Raw genomic sequence first — 15,632 nt, 5'->3', positions numbered from 1 at the left:
CTATCCGTACGCCCTGAGGTCATTTTGTACCCCCGGGGTTGCATTCTTCACATTTCAGAATACTTTTAGTGTGGAGATCTCTGTGAAACTTTCAGTATTTTTCAAAAAGTAATTTTTGACAGACTGCTATGCAAAGCTTTCGGATCGGATTAACAAGAAAATGTCCTCTTTGGAAAGTGGTGGTACAGAGTTCCCCACGCTGTATGGATACGATAGTAAAACACGACGTACGGATAGGATTGAGTGGTGGCACAGAGTTCCCCGCGTTGTATGGATGCGATAGTAAAATATGACGTACGGATAGGGTTAAAACTCAACACCGACCTTTGCTGTTCCAGGTCAAATGGTCTCGAGCACACAGAACAATCAAACAGGTGAACTGAACACACCTCTGCCTGCCAGCACTCCGTCAGCAATCAATATCATGCAAGGTAAGCCGGACATTTCTGCTTTCGATAATAGAAGAAGTGATCTGCTGTGTTCCTATAGTGGGTGGTTGGTGGGTGCTCTGGTGTGGTTTGTTCCTTCTTTCCTATAATAAAAATCTGTCGCCTCTATCTCTTTTCCTTCTTTTTTGTCTTTGTTACTCTCTTGTAACACCTCTAATCTTCGGCACTTATATGACCTTATTGTGTTGCAAGTGCCGTAAGACTCCTACTAAATCTAAACTGTGTTCCCATAAAGGCTTGTCAACTGTTTTGTTGTCAGCGCTTGTCAACTGTTTTATTGTCAGCGCTTGTCAACTGTTTTATTGTCAGCGCTTGTCAACTGTTTTGTTGTCAGCGCTTGTCAACTGTTTTATTGTCAGCGCTTGTCGACTGTTTTATTGTCAGCGCTTGTCAACTGTTTTGTTGTCAGCGCTCACTTTGCCACCTTGCACACCTATGGGACCGCCTCACACTTGACTTTTAGTACCCAAGGAAAAAAGCAGCTGCCCTACTATCTGACTATGGGAGATAGGTTTTACTTCAAATATGAATAACTCGGTCCCATGTTAAGGTGTAGTCATGAAACTTCACCACAACTATTTAGAAGTCGGGCTTTGGGAGTATTCTCATTTGCAGTCTGATAGGAGTTAAGAGGCTAAAAATACAAACAAATTTCAATTCGCCCTCTTATATGTATTTCCAAGCAGGACAATAAAAAATACCAGTTGCCACACGGATGATCCCCACCACCCACTAAAATGACCAAATCACCCTCTAGCTGGCAATGTCGCCCAGGTTGTCAAGCACGGCTATAAAGATTAAGTTGTAATTTCTGAATTAGATTATCAGAAAAATTTTCAATGTTCAATAGCATTTACTTATTGTTCTTGGATAGTATCTGGAAACACCCAAGATGAAAAGATGAACCACCGTAGACAGGGACTTTATGACTGGGCAAAAACACATACTATACATGCACCTAGGCAACTTTTTAAATTAATTGCCATAAAAAAAGCATCCCTACCACACTTGTGAAATAATAAGACACATCCTTACACTTTCCCTGATTCCAAAAGAAGTGGCGATGTCTCTCCTTGAGAGCATATCAAGGATGTCAATATCTGAAGTAAGGGAAGTAGTACTTGGGCAATTTACTTCCTCAATATCTGCTGTCCAGACAAAGCTGTGTCATGCCTACTGCTTTAAAGTTGTCTGTTAAGATGTAAAAAGCCAGATATATCGTTACCCACTTGATTCAACCATCTTAACGACCAAATTTTTGAAAATAACATTTTCATCCCTTTATATACCGTAGTATAAGCTTTGATACACCATATGTCAAAATCTGGAGTTCAGAGGAATACTGCAAAGTGTGTTAATCAATCAATAAATCAATTGCCCATATCTGCCAGTCCCAAATTTGCATGTAAAATTCGTGGCGAATGGGCGATTGAATCACATCCAGTGATTTTTTGGGGTGTCCACCTATTCCGTAGGTGGAGCAACCCACTTGACTGTGGCTTTTGTCAAAGTGGACTGGAGGGTAACATCAAAAGAAAATACCGCCTTTGTTGAGATTGACTTATATCGAATCCTACCGATGACCAGCGTTTTTTTGGCCAGACAGTTTGCGTTATCAATCAGGTTTGGTTGTGTTGTTGAGAAAGGGCAAGACGACATCAAAGAAATTAATGTTAATACTGGCTTGACTAAGTTGGTGAGACGACATCAAGAAATTAATGTTAATACTGGCTTGACCAAGTCAGTGAATTGTGCCAAAAGCCATTGATCAGTGAATTAAAACTTGTTTGTGATTGACAGCTGGCTAAGGTGCCCTGAGTTTTTTGTTTATAACATTCATTGGTAAAAATCTTTACCACTTTGGCTTTTGGATAAAGATCTCTAAATTGAAATGTTCCATGAATCTTAGGTCCCTTTAAGTGTGTGCGTCTTGCTGTGTGTGTGTGATGAATCATTCTTGAGTCATGGATCAGTTTAACAGAATCGGGAAGATACTTGTAAGTTGTCACTTGAAAAAAGCAACTCTACAACACATTCGAACAGTACTTTCTCTTCAACAAACCTTTGCCTTTCTTCTGGAACTGCCAACCCAATTCTCGGAAACGTCTTCTTTGGTGATGCAGAGCATTTGGATTTTGATCCGCATGAATTCGACATTCCATTGGAGGAAACGCCACTGGCTTCAACATCCGAAGGAAAAGAGCAAAGCAACAAAAAAGGCAAGTTATAAGATATCTCTATTATTATTATAATTATTATTATTATCATCATCATTATTATCATGACTATTATTATTATTATGACTATTCTCTTTCTTATTATTATCTTTATTATAATTTCTTAAAGTTTTCATATTATTATCATTATCATTGTCACCATTAGTGATAATAATAATAATAATAAGAAGAAGAAGAAGAAAAAGAAGAAGAAGAAGAAATGTCACTTGTATGTGTCATTTCCAGGAAGTCTCCCTCTCCCTCATTATTACTGTGACTGTTACCATTATCATTGGGACTATATTATCACACTCATCATTATTATTTACATTGCTATTCTTATTGATATAAGTTTTCTTACTATCCCCATAAACACAGGCGTGTTGTTATCATCCTTGCTATTATTACACTATTGCTTGCATTTTGCTTGTCGTTTCAATTTTCTCTTTGAGTATCTATTACTCTATATTTTGTCCAAGCGCCTATCTTTTCCAGTATCTATCTATCAAATACCTAGCTACCTGCCTGTCTCTCCTGTTGTTTTTTTGTCACAATTCGCTATCTCAGAATTACGAAGTTTTATCTGACATTTTTGGACATTCTGAGTTACTGAGACTATGAGGTCAGAGACCAATAAATGCTGTATCTGCTCTATCAAATTCGTAAGAAAATTCGGAGCCGTCATCAAGATATTCAAAGAATTGCATTAAAAAAGCTTGACATGTGTAAAACTCAAAACTTTTGATGTCAAATTTCAAAACTTTGTATTGAGCAGGTGGCACTTTGTAATTCTGAGGTGGTGATAGGTCTGTCCTTCCGAAAATAAAATCTTCGTTTTACTGTAGAGTCTCAGATTGTTTTTGCTGTTATGTGTCCGCCTATTTCATATAACTAGCTGTTTTTCTTCCTCTCCGTTTTAATTTTCAGACATTGAGCTAGCACCTCTTGAAACTTCACAATTACTGCAAGATCCAAGTGCACCACATACAAGTACAGGAGAAAGGACACAGCAAGCAGAGGAAGCTTTGTCTTTTGTCGTTGCAGCTGAACAACAGCCCAAATCACCGTCTGCTGTCCTTTTGGCATCACCTGTTACTTCTGATCCAGAACATGAGCATACCGTCAATGATCCTGTCACTTCCAGTTCAGACCCTCAGTGTACTGCCAAAAATCCTGTTACTACTGATTCAGAACCTCAGAATACTGCCAACATTCCTATTACTACTGATTCAGAACCTCAGAATACTGCCAACATTCCTGTTACTACTGATTCAGAACCTCAGAATACTGCCAACATTCCTGTTACTACTGATTCAGAACCTCAGAATACTGCCAACATTCCTGTTACTACTGATTCAGAACCTCAGAATACTGCCAACATTCCTATTACTACTGGTTCAGAACCTCTGTCTCCCGCCAACGATCCTGTTACCTCTAATTCAGAACCTGAGTATACTGACAAAGATGATCCTGTTTCTGCTAATTCAGAAGCTCAGTATAATGATATTGCTAACGAGGTACATAATTCATCCCAACATCCAACAACTTCTCCTGCAGAAGTTTCAGTGTGCACTACAGCTTCATCTACCATTGGTACACAGCCAAAAGGAATGCGCCAAAGAAAGTGGAAACAAATTAAAAGGCAAGAACTCCGCTGCAAGGGTCAACCCTATGTCACCCAAAGGGGAAAAGAGATCCCAGCTCGCGAAATGAAAGAGCCTTGCTCGTGTAAAGCTGCTTCCATGAAGTGTCGGGAATTCACTCAGGAGGATAGAGAAGCAATGTTCAAACATGTATGGAGCCTTACAGACGCAGCTAAAAGGGAGTTCAGCAAAGAACTCATTCATCAAATTCCAGTGAAACGCAGGAGAGTGTTTGCGGATTCTTGTAGGTTTCAGACTTTACTCTTTCATTTGAAACGAATCTCTGGTGAAATTCTGCCAGTCTGCAAAACAATGTTCATGAATACAACTGGCCTCTCACAGTGGTTTATTCATAGATTTTGTAAAGAAGGTAAAAAAAATTCCCATGACTCGGACAAGGGAATTTCTGTTACTGCTGATTCAGAATCTCAGTATACTGCCAACGATCATCCTGTTACTACTGATTCAGAACCTCAGTCTCCCGCCAACGATCCTGTTACTTCTGATTCAGAACCTCAGAATACTGCCAACATTCCTCCTGTCACTTCTGATTCAGAACCTCCGTCTCCTGCCAGCGATCCTGTTACCTCTAATTCAGAACCTGAGTATACTGCCAAAGATGATCCTGTTACTTCTAATTCAGAAGCTCAGTATAATGATATTGCTAACGAGGTACATAATTCATCCCAACATCCAACAACTTCTCCTGCAGAAGTTTCAGTGTGCACTACAGCTTCATCTACCATTGGTACACAGCCAAAAGGAATGCGCCAAAGAAAGTGGAAACAAATTAAAAGGCAAGAACTCCGCTGCAAGGGTCAACCCTATGTCACCCAAAGGGGAAAAGAGATCCCAGCTCGCGAAATGAAAGAGCCTTGCTCGTGTAAAGCTGCTTCCATGAAGTGTCGGGAATTCACTCAGGAGGATAGAGAAGCAATGTTCAAACATGTATGGAGCCTTACAGACGCAGCTAAAAGGGAGTTCAGCAAAGAACTCATTCATCAAATTCCAGTGAAACGCAGGAGAGTGTTTGCGGATTCTTGTAGGCTTCAGACTCTACTCTTTCATTTGAAACGAATCTCTGGTGAAATTCTGCCAGTCTGCAAAACAATGTTCATGAATACAACTGGCCTCTCACAGTGGTTTATTCATAGATTTTGTAAAGAAGGTAAAAAAAATTCCCATGACTCGGACAAGGGAATTTCTGTTACTGCTGATTCAGAATCTCAGTATACTGCCAACGATCATCCTGTTACTACTGATTCAGAACCTCAGTCTCCCGCCAACGATCCTGTTACTTCTGAATCAGAACCTCAGAATACTGACAAAGATGATCCTGTTTCTGCTAATTCAGAAGCTCAGTATAATGATATTGCTAACGAGGTACATAATTCTTCCCAGTTTCCAACAACTTCTCCTGTAGAAGTTTCAGTTGGCAGTACAGCTGCACCTACCGCTGTTACTGTTCCTGAACTCCGAGAAACAGAAACAGCTGCTTTTGTTAAAAACCTCATAGCGTATGAAGACGCAGTCCACAATACCCTAAAGCGAAAAGGAATGCGTCAAAGAGAGTGGAAACAAATTAAAAGGCAAGAACTCCGCTGCAAGGGTCAACCCTATGTCACCCAAAGGGGAAAAGAGATCCCAGCTCGCGAAATGAAAGAGCCTTGCTCGTGTAAAGCTGCTTCCATGAAGTGTCGGGAATTCACTCAGGAGGATAGAGAAGCAATGTTCAAACATGTATGGAGCCTTACAGACGCAGCTAAAAGGGAGTTCAGCAAAGAACTCATTCATCAAATTCCAGTGAAACGCAGGAGAGTGTCTGTAGATTCTTGTAGGCTTCAGACTCTACTCTTTCATTTAAAACGAATCTCTGGTGAAATTCTGCCAGTCTGCAAAACAATGTTCATGAATACAACTGGCCTCTCACAGTGGTTTATTCGTAGCTGTTGTAAAGAAGGTAACGAAAGTTCCCATGACTCGGATAAGGGAGCTGGAAGATTGTCATATTACCTGAGAGCAGAAGATGACAAACAGTTTCTTGTGAAGGAATTCTTCGACAAACTTGACAAAATGCCTTCCTATGACTGCGAAGAGAATACAGGAAAACTCATTCTTGATTGTGATTCTCAAAGCATTGCAGACCTTTACAAAGAATATAGAAGAAAATGTGAAGAGCAAGACCGCAATGCACTGTCTCAGACAACTTTTAGAGAGATGTTTCAAAAGAGCAACCTGTCTTTGCGTGTGCATGGTAAGGATAATGTGGTGTGTGTGGTTGGCAGTTGGAAGGAAACTGGAGGCTCTTGGAGTTTAGACGTATGGTGTTTGCCTTTCATTCAAAAGGTCCCGGGTTCAAAACCTGACAGCGAAGAAAATATTTTCTTCTCTAAAATTTACTCTTTTCACTTCCTTTTCCAATCTCTCATCATGTCATCTGCTTTCATCTCCACATTTTCCCCCCATCCCGGGTCTCCTCTGGGTTTGTTTGTTCTTTACCCGTAACTCTTTCTACTGCTACTCCTTGCTCCTTCTTACTGCTGTCTTTCAGCCACACTCCTGATCTTAGGGTAGGTAAGATCAAACTCCTAGCTATCTCGGAGAAGGGTGAAAAATCTCAAAAGTCCTGTGTGAAAGTTGTGCAAGTGAAAAATGACTTCGTGGCCTTCAAGTCAATATGAGTAGGTCTTTGCTGCTACCCTCAAAAAGTTCAAAATTAATTCCTACCAAAACTGAAAATACTCTAGTTAGTAAAAAACCCAACAAAAACATATATTTGTATAGAATACTTTTGAAATCGGAAAGTGCCTGCTTGAAGGCAAGGGACCCTGCTAAGTTGAATAAATAATCACATACATAAAAATAAAAATCAGTTGCAGTGCAGGTTGAAGAACCAGCAGTTGACTACCTCTGAGATCTTGCAGGGGAACTCAAAGGAGAAGAAGAAAGAAAACTTGTGTAAAAACAAAAGAAAGAGAAATGCTTGTTGAAGCAAAATCCGGGCAAGTTAGGAGAAGGAATTGGACAAGAAGCTTGCACAAAATCCAGTGGATCGGCCCAGATTGTGTGTAGTTTGTTACATTTGTATGGACTTGGAAGCTGTCCTGTTAGTGCCAGTGTTGAAAGCATCTGTATTTTATTACAGGATTAAATTAATTATACTGAACCTTACAATTTATATTCTTACTAAAAATACTAATATCTTGACTCGGTTTGCATTACACGCAATTGAAATTAACATGGAACGGCTGTATGATTAGGCCTACTCTTAAAAACTGTTGTCTTTGTCTGTAGTCCTTAAGTCAAGCAAGTGGGTGGTTGGCGGGTGCTCTGGTGTGGTTTGCTCCTTCTTTCCTATCAAACATCTATTGTTCTGATCTCTCCTCCTTCATTTTTGTGTTTGTTACTCTCTTGTAACATCTCTAATCTTTTCGGCACTTCTATGACCTTATTGTGTTGCAAGTGCCGTAAAACTCTTACTAAAACTAAGTCAAGCATGTCGCTTTGATTAACGTGATTCAAACGCCCAAACGCCATACTGTCACTTCGGTGGTTCAATCACGCAGATTCGGGTAGATATCTCAAACACCTGTGTGCAGCAACTTATGTAACACAGCCATAAAAAAACAACAAAAAATCCCAACAAAAAAAACCCCAACTGGTTTTCATACATCTGAATGTCAGATGTATAGGTACAAGCAAAAGGAAATGAAACAGTTTTTTGCTCCTCCTGTAAAATTTGTCTCCCTGTACGTAGGGAGTTGAATCATGTGGCTAACGATATATCATGAATATACATCAAGTCTCTCTCTCTCTCTCTGTGTCATAAATGACAACACATGTACACATCATCTCTCTCTCTCTGTGTCACAAATGACAACACATGTACACATCATCTCTCTCTCTCTGTATCACAAATGACAACACATGTACACATCATCTCTGTCTCTCTGTATCACAAATGACAACACATGTACACATCATCTCTCTCTCTCTCTGTGTCACAAATGACAACACATGTATGTACACATCACCTCTCTCTCTGTGTGTCACAAATGACAACACATGTACACATCTCTCTCTCTCTCTCTCTCTCTGTGTCACAAATGACAACACATGTATGTACACATCACCTCTCTCTCTCTGTGTCACAAATGACAACACATGTACACATCTCTCTCTCTCTCCGAGTGTCACAAATGACAACACATGTACACATCACCTCTCTCTCTCCGTGGTACAAATGACAACACATGTACACATCACCTCTCTCTCTCCGTGGTACAAATGACAACACATGTACACACCATCTCTCTCTCTCTGTGTCACAAAGGACAACACATGTACACATCTCTCTCTCTCTCTGTGTCACAAATGACAACACATGTACACATCATCTCTTTCTCTCTCTGTCACAAATGAATACACATGTAACACATCATCTCTCTCTCTCTCTATGTCACAAATGACAACACATGTTCATCATCTCTTTCTCTCTGTGGTACAAATGACTACACACAATAACTACACAACTCCTCTCTTTCTCTGTGGCAGACTACACACAATAACTACACAAAACCTCTCTTTCTCTGTGGCAGACTACACACAATAACTACACAACACCTCTCTTTCTCTGTGGCAGACTACCTGTCCCCATGATTTTATGTACCCCGCATAATTTAGCAAAATTTGATCATTTTTTTGCATAATTTCTGATTATTTTCCTTTATCATTCTTTGTTAAAATTAACAGAATCGCATAATTTCACATTTTTTGGCTCAGTTTGCATAATTTCAGAATTTTTCTTGCATAAAACGACGGGGAAAGGACTAAACGCAATAACTATACAACCCCTCTGTTTCTCTGTGGCAGACTACTCACAATAATTATATATATATATTCTCTGTGGCAGACTACTCACAATAATTATATATATTCTCTGCGGCAGACCAAACACAATAATTATTTACTCTGTGGCAGACTACACACAATAATTATATATATTCTCTGTGGCAGACTACACACAATAATTATATTCTCTGTGGCAGACTACACACAATAATTGTATTCTCTGTGGCAGACTACACACAATAATTATATTCTCTGTGGCAGACTACACACAATAATTATATTCTCTGTGGCAGACTACTCACAATAAATAATTATATTCTCTTTGGCAGACTACACACAATAATTATATTCTCTGTGGCAGACTACTCACAATAATTATATTCTCTGTGGCAGACTACACACAATAATTATATTTTCTGTGGCAGACTACTCACATTAATTATATTCTCTGTGGCAGACTACACACAATAATTATATTCTCTGTGGCAGGAATGACCCCCGGCATTGTGATGTACCACACACCACAAGGCGTCGTGTACGCCACGCCCACACAGAACATCCAGGACCGCACCATCTTCAACTTCCAGCAACCTGCCACGGCCATCTCTATGACGCAGGCCGACCAACCGTCAGGTAGAGCTCCACTCTAGTCTCCCAGCTGTTGGAAGTTTGTGTGGTGGCCAGTGTGTCGCTGTGTTTGCTTTTTTTTTCCCTTTACAATTACATTAACTGTTTTTGTTCTGTTTTTCACTTTTTTATTTTATATATACCTGTGACTGGCTAAATCTTTTTTATAGCTGGAAAGTTCAGGGAAGGTCGGGGACAATTCTCCTCTAAAAAATTGACAGTTTTGGCAGCACCAGTAACACTAAACCTATGACATCAAGTAAGGTCAGCAAAATATCATCCTGCGGGCTTCAATCCCGAATTTGAGACCCTTGTAGTTAGTGAATAGAAATATTTCAAGTAGGATGAGCTCGAAATGCAATGTATACGTATGAATGTATATATGTTCTTTGTTCAACCATTTTTTCTAAGACCTGGTAGAACCTGCATTGCTGTTCATCTCCATCTGTGTCATTGCATGTATAACAGTGGGTTGTTGGCGGGTGTTCATTTTTTGTTTTTGTTCTCAGATAGCATCACTGTATATCTCCATGGATTATGTCTTTCTTTATAGGTTATAACGTTTTTTGGGGGTTTTTTTGTTTGTTTTTGTTCCCAGATAGCATCACTGTATATCTTCATAGACTATGTCATTCTTTGTATGTTATAACATTTGGTTTTTTGTTTTGTGTTTGCCCTCAGGCCAACAGCAGCAGATCATTACAATCCCGGTCCCCGTCTCCCTCAGCGGAGCACCTGTGAGTATACCTGACGTTTCACCTGATTACCTGATGTTTCACCTGATTACCTCATTTTTGTCAGCTGATTACCTCATTTTTGTCAGCAGATTTCTCAGCAAATTAGCAGGATTTGGCAGCAAAGTCAACCTGATATATTAGCTGGTTAACCCGACATTTCCAACATGTTAGTTTGACATTTTTAGCAAGTCGGGCTGATGTTGCATTGAGTTTCACATTTCTAATCCAGTTCGTTCGTTTGACTTTTGAGTATTAGATGACATTGACAGTCTTAAATATAATTCATCTTGCAGGAGAAATTTGTCTTAGTCATTCACAATGGCAATGGTGTTACGTACAAAGTTCATGTTCACTCTTGCATACACACTAGAAAGGATATAAATCTTACGTGTTGGTTTGTTGTATAACTGCTACCTTAGTATTACACACTTTTATCTGATATTTTTAGCCATTTTGAGTCACAAAGACCATGAGGTCAGAAACCAAATGTTCTATATATCTATCGGCTCTATCAAAATCTTAAGATTATTCGGAGTCGTTATCAAGATATTGAAAGAATTGCATTCGAAAAAGCTTGCGATGTTGTGAAACTCAACATTTTTTAATGAAACGTTCAATTTCTCAGAACTGGGTTGGGTTCTGAGCAGATAGAACTTTGTAATTCTATGGTTGGTAGTGTAATGTCTCTAGCATGCATGATATATCGGACATTTCTTACTTTTTCCATTCTCTGTCTGTTGCAGTTGTTACAACTAACATTGACTCTCTCAATTCTCTCTGTCTGTTGTAGTTGTTACAACTAACATTGACTCTCTCAATTCTCTCTATCTGTTGTAGTTGTTACAACTAACATTGACTCTCTCAATTCTCTGTCTGTTGTAGTTGTTACAACTAACATTGACTCTCTCAATTCTCTGTCTGTTTCAGTTGTTACAACTCGCCCCTCCCCCGAGTGTGGAGAGCTCTGCAGGGGAAGCCACTCAGATGCAGCCGCCGCCGTTAAAGAAACCAAAGAAATGAGTGATCCGAGACTGAAAGTGAGAGAGTGTTTGTGTTTGTGGTTGAGGAAGATTGAGAATGGGTTGTGTTTGTTATTGAGGAAAAGTGAGAATAGTTTGTGTTTGTGATTGAGGAAGTAAGTGAGAATAGTTTGTGTTTGAGATTGAGGAAGAGGGAGAACGGTTTGTGTTCATTTGCTGCGTGGGGACGTGTTGTACTGTTGTAAAAGAAGAGAAAGAAAAGTGCTGAATGACATAAGATTGAAGTGGACAGTCCCATCACACGAAGTAGATTTGTTGCCTTGTACTGGGATTGAGAATCATTTGAGTGATTTGTTTGTCCCAAGTGGACGATACTAAGTTATAAGAATTTTTTTTTCAGCTTGTTCATGTGGAATATATTGGGATGTTTATGTGACGACTACCTTGCCTGAAGTTGTAATTACTTTTGTTATTCTAATTTATTGATTGTGATTGTCTGATTACTGTTGAACTGTTGTGGCAGTCTTACTGCTATGTTAGTTTCCGTTCCTGGTGCACCGTTGTAGCAGTGTTACAGCTGTACCAGTTCCCGTTCCTGGTGCACCGTTGTAGCAGTGTTACAGCTGTATGTATTCCCGTTCTTGGTGCACCGTTGTAGCAGTGTTATAGCTGTACCAGTTCCTGGTGCACCGTTGTAGCAGTGTTACAGCTGTATGTATTCCCGTTCCTGGTGCACCGTTGTAGCAGTGTTACAGCTGTATGTATTCCCGTTCCTGGTGCACCGTTGTAGCAGTGTTATAGCTGTACCAGTTCCTGGTGCACCGTTGAAGCAGTGTTATAGCTGTACCAGTTCCTGGTGCACCGTTGTAGCAGTGTTATAGCTGTACCAGTTCCTGGTGCACCGTTGTAGCAGTGTTACAGCTGTATGTATTCCCGTTCCTGGTGCACCGTTGTAGCAGTGTTACAGCTGTATGTATTCCCGTTCTTGGTGCACCGTTGTAGCAGTGTTATAGCTGTACCAGTTCCTGGTGCACCGTTGAAGCAGTGTTACAGCTGTATGTATGTGTTCCCGTTCTTGGTGCTCCGTTGAAGCAGTGTTACAGCTGTACGTGTTCCTGTTCTTGGTGCACCGTTGTAGCAGTCCTAACAGCTGTATGTGTTCCCGTGTTGCTGTAAAATCATCCACCATGATGTTGATCATTAGGCACAAGGATGAGCTCCTATATGATATTGATAACTTTAAATTCTCAAATATCTAAACAGTATGAAGAATGAAGAAGTCAGTGAGCTTTGTTGTCTTTGTGTTGAAAAAATGGATGGGAGGAGAGGAGTTTTACACTTTGTATGAAACAGACCTTCATCAGAGTGGCATCGAAGACCAGAGTTACACATTGTAATAATGATAATAATAGATAGCATTTGTATTGCACAAATCCTCGCTCAACAGCAAGCTCTATGCGCGTCACAAATCTATACTATTACCCTAGCAGACCTGAGAGCATTGTGAAACAACCTCAACTTCCTAAGAAGCATACAGTGCAAGCAGCCATTTGTAGGCGCTAAAACACTCACATACTGACAAGATCTTTTGCTGTCTATGGCCGGGAACCCATTCTCACTTGAGTGAAGTGAGGAAAATCTGTTGAAAGTGCATTTCCCAAGGACTCCAGGTCGGCCCCGCGGCTCGAACCCCACGATTACGAGTCTGGTAGCCTAACCACTAGGCCACCTTCATCAGAGTGGCACTGAAGATCAGAGTTACACATTGTGACATTGCATGAAACGAACCTTCATCAGAGAGAAGCACTAAAGACCAGAGTTTGAACACTCAAAGTGTCTGGTCAGATTGAGCAGAAACAAAAACCTAGCAGTTCCTGTAACAACAGACAGAGAACAAAATTGTACAGGAGATGTAAGGGAGCTGGAAGTTCTAAGCATAAGAACGAGAATGTACAAATCATAACGAGTGTTGGCTTTATATATATGTATTGCAATGAAGTGACAAATTTAAGGCTTTTCATTTTCTATTGAGCAGTACAAGTACATCATATTGGACATTCAGCTGTTCATCTATACCAATGATGACTTAAGTGGTTTATGTGATGATACAGCTTTGTCTGGGTAGTAGACATAGAGGAAGTAATTTCTTCAAGTACTACTCCTCCCTCCTTTCAGATCTCGACTTCCTTGATACATGCTCCAACACAGGAGAGACATAGTCTTTGCAGTCAATAGTTGATAAAAACACCTACTTAAAAAGAAAACCCAACAAAAATAAATTTAAAGTCCATTTCCGATAGGACTAAGCCAGTGGAGAGGAGAGCTTTGTAACCAAACAAACAATTGAAGTTCAAGAAAGGTCCACCGGAGTTGTTTTGAAGCAAGCGTCACCATTTTACTTTAGTCCAGCATGAAACCAACTGAACTGTGGTGGGTGTGCCTCAGTGCCATCGTAGATGTGATGGAAGTTTTTATGACATAGAAAATATAGCGACGGTATGACAAGGAATGTTGTCTTGCTTAAGCACAAGGGGGCTATCCCGAAAAATGTTGTTTTGAGAAAATCGAAGGTAAAGTTTTTGCCCCTTGTTCAGTCTCTTTAAAAGACAAGGAGAGTTTTCTCTATAACCAAACAAATATACACACCAATGAAACCAAACTTCTCCTGTAGGTAGGGCAATGTCCACTTTTGGTGTAGGTCAAGATTTCTGGAAACCCCCGAAATCTGACTTAGCCCACTTGTCATTAAAGGCGACCAGTTGTCTCGCCATTCTTGCTCTTAGGTCCTGCTTTTTTTCTTTTTGGGGAACAAATTTTTAACATTAACAATTTTGTTTTTTGTCTACAACTCCAGTTGCAGGGATGGGTTTTTATTGTTATTTTAAATTTAGGACGAAAGGACAGATTGTTGCAATTTGTTTTGTATGAAGGCTATGCTGCCAGGTGCTTGTGTGTGCAGTCTAGGGAGATGATTGGTTGAAACTTGTATGTGACCAGATATTTGTGCATGTGTGTGTATTGGTGAATGCGTACAGCCTGTTCTGAGAACGCAAGGTAACTCAAATATATCTATACAAGTGTTTGTTTGCCACGTCGTAATCATTAACGTTGTTACACAATGGCATTTGTCATTTTTAGTTTTTGTTAGAGTTTAACGGCACTTGCAACAATATTAATTCACATAAGTGCCAAAAGTAATTGGTGTTACTAGACAGTTACATCATACAAATAAAAGATGGAGGAAAGATTAGGACGATAGATGATGTTTGATAGAAAAGAAGGAGCAAACCACATAACAGCATCGCCAACCACCCACTTGTCATTAATTTTTGTTATAGTTGTAGTAAGAGTTTTAATAGTTTTATTGCACTTGCAACACAAAGAGCCGCAGATTAGAGGTGGTAACAGAGAGTAACATACAAAATACAAAGAAAAGAAGGGAGTTGAGATAAGGACGATAAATGTGTGGTAGGAAAGAAGGAGCAAACCACATCACATCACCCGACAACCACCCACTGCCATTTTTTGTTGTTTTGAGAAAACTTAGATTTTTAAAATGTAAAAACCACAGCTATCCTGAGTTGAGCTAAAGCTAAAATGAATGTCTCAGTGACTGGGTCAGTGGATGAAGCAAAAACCTGACTATATCTTATCTTATATATATATATATGTGAAGCGTGCTGACAAAATGAGTTACTTCTCTGATTTGAGCCCCATGGAAATAGATGTATATGGTAAGTAGGACGTAATGAAAGACTTGTTATACTTGAAGAAGGTGGCATCAAAAGAAAATGGACAAATTTGACCCTTGGGTCAGTTTTTGGCCAAAATTTCCATTTGTGGATTGTGAGAAGTCATTCATTTTGTCAGCACCCCTCACATATTGAGGATAGAAGCAAGTATCAGGACATTTTGCCTTATCCATAACTAGAAACCTGAACAAAAATGATTTAGACTATTGTGTTTTGACTGTGACAATATGCTGTCATTGTGAGTGTCAGACTGTGACAATATGCTGTCATAGTGAGTGTCAGAACAGAACGTGACAATATGCTGTCATTGTGAGTGTTAGAATGTGACAATATGCTGTCATAGTGAGTGTCAGAACAGAACGTTACAATATGCTGTC

General features: G+C 39.7%; 1 protein-coding gene across 1 annotated transcript in view; it reads left to right on the top strand.

Moving 5' to 3' along the window:
* The window catches only part of LOC101845766 (serum response factor), a gene marked incomplete in the record, with an annotated part of 23,482 nt that extends 11,729 nt beyond the window's left edge, over nucleotides 1-11,753 (top strand). Inside the window, 4 exon segments of the mRNA XM_013080712.2 lie at nucleotides 339-431; nucleotides 9,649-9,792; nucleotides 10,468-10,523; nucleotides 11,451-11,753. Of these exon segments, the coding sequence (XP_012936166.1) occupies nucleotides 339-431; nucleotides 9,649-9,792; nucleotides 10,468-10,523; nucleotides 11,451-11,543 (386 nt within the window).
* Between the last annotated feature and the right edge of the window lie 3,879 nt (nucleotides 11,754-15,632).

The sequence above is a fragment of the Aplysia californica genome, unplaced genomic scaffold (genome assembly GCF_000002075.1).
Source record: "Aplysia californica isolate F4 #8 unplaced genomic scaffold, AplCal3.0 scaffold00096, whole genome shotgun sequence".
In the NCBI taxonomy this organism is placed as follows: domain Eukaryota; kingdom Metazoa; phylum Mollusca; class Gastropoda; order Aplysiida; family Aplysiidae; genus Aplysia; species Aplysia californica.
The sequence above is the reverse complement of the archived record's forward strand: the minus strand, read 5'-3'. Positions and strand labels throughout refer to the sequence as shown.